The sequence below is a fragment of the Barbus barbus genome, assembly GCF_936440315.1.
Source record: "Barbus barbus genome assembly, chromosome: 16".
Lineage (NCBI taxonomy): Eukaryota > Metazoa > Chordata > Actinopteri > Cypriniformes > Cyprinidae > Barbus > Barbus barbus.
The window spans coordinates 14,773,919-14,785,054 of record NC_136744.1 but is presented as its reverse complement, the minus strand read 5'-3'; the positions used below and the strand labels follow the sequence as shown (position 1 = coordinate 14,785,054).

Below are 11,136 nucleotides of genomic sequence, written 5' to 3'. Positions count from 1 at the left end.
GACATCTACTGGTGACTCGAAGAGAGCGTCTTGCATGAGGCTTGATCATTAATCATAGTTTATATTCCCTGATTCAAAAATGACAAAATTTTGATCTCTTCTCAGCAATACAATCTCTATTTCTAAGCTCATATTTGAACACTATATTAACACAAAAATGGTTGTGTTCCCCTCCAGACTGCTCATATTTATTTATTTATTTGCCATTTATCATTCTAATAGGCTAAACATTCAAAATTTACTTAATAAAAACTGTGGTATAAAAGTCTTTCTCTTCAATGAGCTCTAGACAAAATATTTGATCATTGTTTATACAGAACCACTAAAACATCTGTTTCTGTAAGTATGGTAAAGCAGAGAAACTATACTATTTCAAATAAAACACTGACTTTCCTTTGACTAAACAATAAACATCATAAATCCCAGCGGAGGGCCTCCCAACTATTCATATCTCTTAAAGGTACAGTTCACCCAAAAATGATAATTCTATCATCATTTTCACCCTGTTCCAAACACGTTCTCTGAAGAATGTATCCATCGTTTCTGTGCAGTTACAAAGAACAGGGCCTGGGGCTTTCAGGCTTCAAAAATGATGCAAAATCATTTGGACGTAAATGGTATCTATAAGTTTATGTACAGTACATACGGTTATATGCTTTGGAGAAATATCATAACTTTGAGTGGTGGATTCCTTTGATTTTATTTATTTTTTATTTTTTTGTGAATCAGATCAATTCTTTGATATGAATGAAATCAAGCTTAGCTAGTCTCACTAACTCTGATGAATTTTTCAGTGAGGACATGATGTCAAGATTAAAAGTTTAGGGTTGCCAAGATATTTTTATGTTCTTGAAAGAAGTCTCTTATCCTCACCAAGGCTGCATTTATTTGATCAAAAATTCAGTAAAACAGTAATGTGAAATATTATTAAACTTAAAAAAAAAATACCTGTTTACTATTTTAATATATTTTAAAATCAGATTTATTCCTTTGATGGCAAAGCGGAATTTCTCTTCAGTGTCACGTGATCCTTCAGAAATCATTCTAATATGCTGATTTGGTGCTCAATAAACATTTCTTATTATTATCAATGTTGAAAACAGTTGTGCAACTTAATATTTTTGTAGAAATTATAATACTTTTTTTCCTCAGGATTCTGAAAGTTCAAAAGAAATTTAAAATATACTTTTTTTTTTTTTAACAATGCCTTTTTCATATTTATGATGAATTATCCCTTCAAGCTATTTGCTACTGAATATATAAGAAAGAGAAAAAACACATAGAAGTATTGGAATTAAATACTGGAGTTTCCTCTTAAACGGAGTAATGTTTTCCATGGTTTTATGTATAAAAACCATTGTCCTTTTATCTTCTTGTAATACACTTGCATTCAGCTTTAACATCCCTTTCCTGAGCTACTAAGTGTCGAGCGGAGACAAGAGCAGCAAGAGGTGATAAGAGTGTAAAACTTCTGGTGAACAGCCAAGAGAAATGGACTGCTTCCTCACTCATACAGTCAAGTGTGTGTGTGTTCAGCACCTCCGAGCATGTAATAAAGCCTGAGAGCTGACGGGCCTCATTGTAACAGGCTCTGCGACCTTTCCACGGGGAGTAAGCTGGAGGTGGGGGACCATTTCCGAGGATTGTTGGAGGTCTTTGAAACTATTAAGATGAGGGAGGGGAATAGATAGAGGTGGGAGACACAGGGAACAGAGGGGAGTGGCCTGACAGGAGAAGGGAGGGAGAGGATAATTTTTGAGATGGGGGGTGGAGAGTTTCCACAAGGCACCAGAGAGCAACGGCTTTACAACATCTTGTTCTCTCGTGTTTGTAGCGGTTCCTATGCGTTTTGAGGAGCACACAGATATGGCGGTGCTGAGGTTGTCCGTGCTACTCCAGGGGCTGCTTCTCGCAGCACGATGTGAGGTCAGAGCCAGAGACCCGGAGCTAGAAGAGGAGGATGAGCTGAAGGACGTGTCAGATGGTGGTGGATGGGACCACAGAATTCCACTGGTTGGGTTTGGAGCACCTCATCATGGTCAAGGACACCCTGATGTGTATGGATCTGTCAACCATCCACTCGGTCATGAACACCGTGATCCCACTCCAGGACATCTTTCTCCAGACGTGCCAGAGGGAACAGGGGACCCATCAGATCCATCAGCTCGGGGCTCCTTACTCCGCGCTGGGTAAGTGTTGCTGTTCTTCATTCATTCATCATGCTTCATTTGATTCAAACACACAATTGTGACCACATTGTACAAAAATACAAAGTCATTTCTTGAGGTTTTAGCTGAAAAGGAGGTTGTCCATCAGGGTAATTCTCTCATAATCTGGCTCATTACATGTATGCCATAAAACACGTGCATGGTTTTCATGGTTTTAGAGCTCATTATTTATCCTGGAGAGCCACTCAGGTTGAAGCAGATCAGCAGCTTGTGAGATTGTAAAAACAAAGTGAAGTTGGGTTCCTCTCCGTCATTTCCTCAAGTTTCTTATATTCTTATCAAATAACAATTTCTTCAATTTCACTTTTGATCAGTTTAATACATCCTAGCTGAATAAAAGAATATATCTCTTTCAAAAAATATGCCACTGAGGCTGAAGCAGAGCAGCTTGTGAAGCAATTGCTGTAAAAACAAGTAAAGTTGGGTTGGTCTCCATCCCTTCCTCAAGTTTCTTATCTTCCCTATCTCTGTTACAATCAACGTTTGGCTGATGTGGGAAGCTAAACACAGGAAAAGCGTTCCAGCAAACATTTGGAGGTACCTGTTACTAAGAAAATTCTGTGCTTAAAGGTCCCCTCTAACCCCACATCTCCTCAAAGTGTCAAGAGTGCCCATATGTTTTCTCTTAACTCTAACTAATCCATATAATTCAGCCTAATTACCTGGAGCAGATAGGACCCGAATGTTTCCTGCGCTGACTCAGTTTAATCTTTGTACAAGAGCTGGATCACTCTTTACGCCAACCCGCATACATTACACCCCAGTTTGCTCCGCAGCATACTTGAGTCTCTGATAACACCCTCACTTTGTATTTAATATGTTGTCCTTGTGATTAAAGGAAGAACATCTGGTTTGGGTCTCCATTACGGCCCAAATTCGGAACTGAACTGAGCATTGCCTTTCAAAGTCCAATTCACGCGGTTACTGAATTTGATTTGAGATTATGATTATTAATTTGATATTATTTGATTTGATTATTAATAATCAACTGCATTTGCAATTGCAATACTTCAATTTATTTTGTCTTTTATGATTCTTTGTTTATCATTAAAGCCTAGATTAGGGTAACAAAAGGTTTGTTAAATAACAGGTGGAATTTAGGGGAGGTCTCGGTCTGTGGATGAAAGAAAAGATCCCTTTTTTTAGAAATGTGATTCTTGGCACGCATGAACAGCTCTGAATAGTTAGAAAGAAAGACAGAGCGACAAAGAGAGAGTTGCCCAGTTGCACAAAATAGGAGGGAGTCAGAGGAACATTTCACTGATCACGGTAACAAAGGGAATGTTTCACAAAGTTTTTCAAGCTTTCTGAACAAAAAACAGCTGTTGGAATATCACAACAAATCAAATGTCAAAACAAATGACATGTTCTTAAGAAACAAAACCTTGTTTTGCCAAAGTCAAATCATCAAGACACACATCTTTTGTCATTGAAATTCATCTGAATGTGGATGTTCTGACCTGACCTTCATGCGTACCTCTCTCCATGCCTGTGTATTCGGTTTCATATTTCAAATCCTCTCACACACTTCTTTCTCTGATGTGGTTTTAGTTAATCTGCTTTCATCCTGGGTCTGTCTCAGGAAGCTGCTCTAGCTTACGACCTGGCCCTAAAAACGTTTTGCATACAATTTACTTCTTGGGTTTTAACCAATTTCAACAGAGGTCTGTCTGTCAAGAAAAAAGAAAAGAAACAAGAAAATCCTTGTTTCCTTTTGTGCTCAAATCAATATAAACTGACCACTTCACTTGCTTATAATGAGCTTTATTTCTTGGACTAGAATCAGAGGAATAACATGGATGGGGAGAGCTTTATCTGTTGCAGCTGCTGTAGAACAGTCAGAGGCAAAGGGAAGCCTGAATAGAGGATCCAAAGTCAAACTAAATCCTCCATTAATATTCAGCCTTAATATTTCAACTTTGTGTATCTGCAGTAGGATAAATGTCTGCTGATAAAAAAATATCAAAGCAGCTTTTCAATATTTGTTCAGTATTTTAGAGTGTGGTAAGGAAAATCATTCAAAAAACATTACCATTCAAACTTTTTAGGTCAGTAATTAATTTTTTTTAATTAATACTTTTTTCCACATTAATGTATTAAATTGGTCAAAAGTGACAGTAAAAATATTTATGTTACAAAAGAATACCATTTCAAATAAATGTTGTTCTATCTAACTTTTTATTCACCAAAGAATGCTAGAAAAAGTATTACGATTTTTTTAAATTGATAAGAAGAAATGTTTCTTGAGCACCAAATCAGCATTTTAGAATGATTTCTGAAGGATCATGTGAGAACTGGAGCAATGATGCATAAATTCCATATGGATAAATATTAAAATAGAAAACAGTTATTTTAAATTGTAATAATATTTCACAACATTAGTGTTTTTACTGTTTTGCAGCCTTGAAGAGCATAAGACTTCTTTCAAAAACATAAAAAAAATCTCACTGACCCCAAACTTTTGAACAATAGTGTACATTATAATTAAATGATATCTTGTTCAGTTTAACTTCTTAAGTAAATGTATATTGTCTACGGATGTTTAGATATTTGCATTAATAACAAGACAAAAATACTGATTAAGAGAATGATTTTTTTGCAGTATACTCTCTGGAAAATGATACAGGACCAACGGAAAGTATGAAACAAAGGGGCTAAAGGTTAGAGGTCATGTCAGTCTGTATGCGTGGAAGTCCGTGGGTATCTTCGTTGGGTAAGGATCCCAGGATGATGGAAGTTTGCTGGAGGGACAGAGCGTCAGACGCTTCCTTCCTGTGAGAGGACACTAATCGGCAAAACACAAAAGGAAAGGCTGTGTGCTTACAGAGATGTCCATACATAGAACTATATGTCAGGAAGTGACAAAGTCTGATTTAAGCATGAAAGGTGCTAATTAGGGAAAAGGAGTATATGTGGTCCAAAATTTAACACCCAGTTCTGTACATAGCTTTCTGTGTGTGATGCAGTGAAATTGTAGTTTTTTTGAACAAGTAAACTCAATAAATGGAGACAGAAAAGTAAATTGAATGGATTGACAAACAAACTGATTTGTTTTCCTTTCTGTATAAAGGGTCCCAGAATGCTCCAGACCGTTCCAGCTCGATTTAACCTCTTCTTAGGGTTACAGAAGGTAACGTAAACCAGAGATGAAGCCAGCAAGAAGCAAGTCTGTTGTGCACCATCCTTTAATCCTTTAATCGCAGTCTGCCCCAGAATAAAGTAAAATCACAGACTTGTAAACTACAATGATTCACGTGCTTTAAGTAACTTGTCTTGAGACCTTTAATCCCTTTACCTCCAGATCCTATTAATCAAAGACCACATTACGGTCAGCTTAGTTATCAAGACAAATATAATGTCAGAGGAATGACCAAGTACTGTTCAAAACATAGACAAACGCCTTTACATCTGCAATACGATTCCCCTCTGTTTGACATTTTCAGTTTGTCTGCATTACCAGAAAAATGTACTGTGTTGCACAAGAATCACTACTTGGATGTTTTGCCTTACTCTGACATTTTGTATACTGAGAATGTGAGTTGTTTTTTGTCACACAGTTCATTCTATTTGGAGACAAGCACTAAAGCTGTTTATGTAAGGCTAACTGTGGCATGTATGGTACACAATTGTATTTTGTTTCAGCTCAGGCCTTGCGTAAAGCTCTCTAGTAGAAGTCATGCTGCATGTAAGTTTCAGTCTAATGATCTAAAACGCATTAGGTATTACTAATCATCCATAAAGTGCTGTTACTTACCAATAGTTTTGGAACGAGTATGTTTGTGTTGTGTTTTGGCTTATAACTGAAGTGCAGTTTTGCTTAACTGATTCATTTGGCTATGTTGAATGCATTTGGCTATGTCTGTGGGTTTAGAACCACAAATCAAAAACTCAACCTGGCGTATTCCCAGTCATTTAGTCATCAAAATTATTTCGAAATGTACCGGTCTTCTTGACCTGATCTGCCCTACATTCATGTTTGATTAATGGAGAGACCAATACTGAGTTTCTCATTCTTGAGCTCATACTGAATGCATTAACCATTGACCAAAGACTGAACAATTACACCCAAAACAATTCACAACTCAGCAGTGGATGTGATGGATTTGGCAGGGAGGTTTTGACCGGTCTTGCTTGTGGACTATGAATCATACATCAAGAGGATTGAGCAAGTTAAAACAACTAATTGCAGGATGATGTTCCTCCTCAGAGGACCATTTCCAAATACATCTACCCACAGAGCCTTATCTGTCCAGCCTTTAACTACAACAAACCTCTGATCTCTGCTCAGTGTTACCGGTTAACTCGTAATCAGTAACAAAGACTCATGTCAAAGATCAGCTCTAATGATGTAAAATAACTGCAGCTCATCATCATCAGCTCTGCCATGACCTCAGGAAAAGAACCTCACAGCTGGACCCAATGAAACCTTACTGCTGTGTTTTGTCTTTCTGGTCAGCCACCATCAGTGTATTTAACCAACCTCTCTAAACCTGTGACATGGTACGGACCTTCTCTGTCCTTTATGTTGAGCAATGACCTGTCTATTTTTTTTATCTCCTAACTGAGCTCCTAATTTGTATGCAACAGGTCAAAGCAGGAACAGGGTGTTTGGGCTTGCCCAGGTCCTAAGGGGGCTCTGTTTTTTACAGCATTGTAAATCAATAGAGAACTTTTCATCTCCCTCACTGCCAGATCAGATCAGGGGTGCCATGCTCTCAGCGCTACAACAATGAGTCATGACTTTTGGCACCCAGACACCTATTCTTTGGTTTCTGGTTTGAAAGGAAGCAACTGTGTGCCAAAAAGTAGTGGATTTGGTTGACACATTGTGTTGATAGGAATGCAAATGATTGCAATGTTATTACAATCAAAGTATCAAATTTCCAATAACTAAGAAATACAAAGTTAGGTTTTTCTCATTTTAATAAACCTTGGCTTAGGTCTTTTTTAAAACCCAGTTAATAGAACCAATAGTTCAGACTCATTCTGATTGAATGAGGTGTTTGCCTTACAGAATATTATCAATGCACCAAGTTGCTTCACGCTATGTGTAAAGTTGCCTTTCTTCTCCAACATTTACATACAGTTGTTTGATCTTGCCAGTCGCATGGTACTTTCAAGTTGGTCATGAAGTTGCTGCAGAGCCGATCCTCCCTATACGCAGAATACACAAGCTGCGTAGCCTTGCTCTCAAAGATGTTTTAATTTTAGTTTTGTTTTTGAGTTTGGCAAGCGGTTATGAAAACATGAATGATCATTTCTTTTAATGCGGTGCGCTGTCACCCTCTCTACATAAAAATCAGTCAAATCATGTAACGTGAATGTCAAACAGTCTCTTGACAGGCTTGAGACAAAAAAAAAAAAACGAGTTGAAAACGTACAGAGCCGCAGAAGAGATACTTTTTTCTCGGACTGTTTCTGTTTCTTTTATCGAAATGATAAAATGTGTAAATATAGACTAACACACATTCATTATTCATTCGACACAAACAAACAGTTCTTTTGAAAGAAAAGCATAGGGTTTCAAGGACTAATCAACATAAACATTAATTTAAAAATGTATATTATTTGGATGTAATTATTCAGAAATATCCATTTTAAAGGAATGGTGTTTAAAAAATATTTTTTGTGGAAATATATAGGTAATTCTAACTTTGTTCTTCATTAATCTCATACCTTTGATTAGATACATCATATCCGGTTTGACGGTCGTACAAAACTTCCAATATTTCAACATATTCAAAGCTCAAATGGATCTGAAAATTCTGCATAGCCTACACATATGATTGGAACTGTTTCAACGTTTCACTCTTGTAATTTTGAATGGTGTTTTTAACCACTTTTAACCCTGAAAAGAGGTTATCTACGAAGGTTTACAGTGTGTGAGAAAGTAAGCTGTTCAGCAAGTGACAACCAATCATAAGCTGCAGTAGTGCTTGCCTCATTAAATATTCATGTGCTTTGTATAGTCACATAACTTTTATATACAGAAGGAAACTCTTTGTGAATAGCTGTCTTGATGTACAGCGCTGCTGCAGGAATTGCAGCATATTTACTCTTAATGTTGCTGTAAATGGTGTTTATTCCAAGAATTTTGAGGAAAACATAATTCACATTGATTCATCAAACAAATTTGAGATTACCGTGGATGCATTCCAAGAAACACATTAAAGGGCTATAATGTGTCATTTGTAGGTTAATATTTGCGTGTAGACAATGAAATATTTTTAGGCTTGACCCTGAGAACTAGGAGAAAAAAGGTTCAGCTAAACACAAGTATGCAGAAATAACTGCATTATTGCTAAGTGTATGGGTACAATGAACCTCTGGCCTTGACCGAACTCGATACTTCTGATGTTTCCTAATTACAGGGTATACTTACTAAGTTGTGTGGCTGATGTTCACTCTCCCTTCTAGGAATTGGTGTACGTTTGTTCACAAGCATGCAGTTACTGTGGCAGTATCCAGTGGAACTGAGAAGTACACCATCAGGTCCCAGAGTCCCTGTCCTAACGGCACCCCAGACTGCCAGCTAGTCATGTAAGTAATACATTATATCTTAAAAGTGAAATGAGTGAAATGTAGATTCTGCACTACAAGCACCAAACCATCATCTGTTCCATCACCTGCCAGAGTTGGGATCCGGAAGTAAAAATTCCTCTCCTTTTCCCAACAGAGAAATTAATTTTGAATGATGATTAATTAACTTTTAAAGACTTTTTGCTTTTGTTGAAGCCATCGGTCTGCATTCCTTGTTTTTTAAATAATTGTGCTCAGCGGTGGAATTACTGATGGGTAACTGTGTCTGCAGAGAAATCATCAATTCTCAATCAGAGTTATGTAATTATGAGAAATAAATTGTGCCAAATTAATATCCTTAAATCAATAGTTTTATATTTGTTTTATAGGATTGTAGTTCGCCTCATTAAAGACACAGTCCCAGTACATAGTCTTGTACCTTTGTCTTTTTGTCCACTTCTCAAAGACCTATTTTTTTTTCCTTCAAATTAAAGTTTGTAAAGTTGTAATTCATCTCCTAGCTGGCTGGTTTGGTTCATGGTGTATAACTCCTAAACAAAGCCTTTTTAAAAACCCTTTTGAAAAATGAATGAGAAAAACGCTTCTGGATCCTATAGGTTGCTGAAAAAGTGCATTCTATTGGTTGAACAAACAGTTTGTCCTGCCCATAAACTGGTTGAGTTTTAACTGGTTGATGCATATTAATTTAGAACAGAAAAGATATTTTAACATAAAAACATGTATTACATCTCATAACGTAATCGGTATGCAACATAATTTGTATGCAGGTACAAGCTGTCCACTCGGCCAGTGTACAGACAGAAGGAGAAAATCCACACTGCACTGCTGTGGCAATGCTGCCCTGGGCATGCTGGGAAAAACTGTGAGGAGACAGGTACTGATGAGCTTTAACACAATGGTGCTTATGGTGATACTGGACCCAAGAACAAGAAGTGCTTTCAATACCATGCCTGACTTGCTTCATAAGTCAGTGATAAACTGGTTTGCTTCTACACTGGTATTGCCATGGTGTTACTCCTCTCTTGTGTACATGTAACAACATTAAAGATCTGAATATACTGCTTGGCCAAAAGTATATAAACATCCCCCTTCTAATGACCAAGCTTGGCTCTTTCATCTACTGTAAATTGGACCAGATTGTCCTAAACAGATGCAAAACGGCTTTTCACTGGTGAGTAGCCATATGTTCTTGAAAACATAAGAACAGCTAAACCAGGCAACTTTCTTTCTCTCTGTTTTTTCTGTGCTCAGTCACAGAGGGCCACGTCTCAGAATCTGAAGACCCCAGCATGGCTGGCACAGCACATCCAGGGGGACATGAAGCGACAGACAGACGTATGTGGTGTAAAAACTCTTTAATCTTTAAATAAGTTAAAGATCTACAGTTTTGACATCTGTTATTGAATGAACTCTAATACAACATGGATAGTTGCATCTCTGCATGCTGATTGGTTAATACAGCATTCTAGCCATGCATGACTATATACCTGTGACAGACTGACACAGCCTGGCTGCTGAAACAAACTGAGGAAATGCCAAAAGTGTGTTTGTGCAAATATTAGCTGGCTATGGGAATGTTATTGCCACACATGGGAGGAAAGGAAAAAGGGCGTATGAGCATTCTGAAGGCAAGGGGCGAGCCCACACTGGGTGTTAACGTGTATGACCATGCTTCAGTCCAAGCATGGACAAAACAATAACAGTCTTGGGTAAATACACACCTGCACTGGAGCACGCTAGAATAATAGCACGATTCCGAGGTGGCCGTCAAATCCACAGCTCTAAAAATAATCATTTGAGCTGTTTGTTGGGACACATACAAAGGTTTTGGATTCAAACTTGGAAATTCCCATCCTGCTGATTAATCTGATACTAAGCACTCCTACTAATGACCTTCCTGAGATTCAAACGCACAGGTCAAAGTGCACAGGTCACATTCGTGCAGCGAGTAACAAAATACGAAGAGCTGCATGATGGCAAAGGCATCATCAGTCAATACAACCACAACACCACATGAGATTTGGCACTACTGTTTTTTCTTCTCTTTTCTTAGGACATTACAAACTAACTCAGGAGAAGAGAGAGCAGAATGATTACCAAATGTTTGGCAGTCCACTGTATGAAGCTCAACAACCTGATGTAGAGAATCAAACTGCAGCAGAGCCCACTGATGACTATGAGCACAGCCGTCATGCTGGCCATGACCACTTTGAGAGGAGAGGTATGTTAAATTTTATATGCAATATTCCTCACAGACTTTGCTTTGACCACATAGAACTTGCAAACAAGTTGCTAAATGGGACTGCAGAGGTTAACATGAAACATTAACACGCCAAACTGGTAAACTCATCTACTCTATATACAGTAT

The 11,136-nt window shown here is 37.8% G+C and overlaps 1 protein-coding gene across 2 annotated transcripts in view; it reads left to right on the top strand.

The window, feature by feature from the left end:
- The first annotated feature begins 1,775 nt into the window (after window positions 1-1,775).
- LOC306882712 (multimerin-2-like) overlaps window positions 1,776-11,136 on the top strand; it is a 16,464-nt gene continuing 7,103 nt past the window's right edge. For both annotated transcript variants that reach the window (XM_079437553.1, XM_079437552.1), the window contains exons 1-5: window positions 1,776-2,189; window positions 8,646-8,768; window positions 9,536-9,642; window positions 10,020-10,103; window positions 10,822-10,989. In XM_079437553.1, coding sequence (XP_079293679.1) covers window positions 1,843-2,189; window positions 8,646-8,768; window positions 9,536-9,642; window positions 10,020-10,103; window positions 10,822-10,989 — 829 coding nt within the window. In that variant the 5' untranslated portion in view covers window positions 1,776-1,842. The remainder of the gene's footprint in view (window positions 2,190-8,645; window positions 8,769-9,535; window positions 9,643-10,019; window positions 10,104-10,821; window positions 10,990-11,136) is intronic.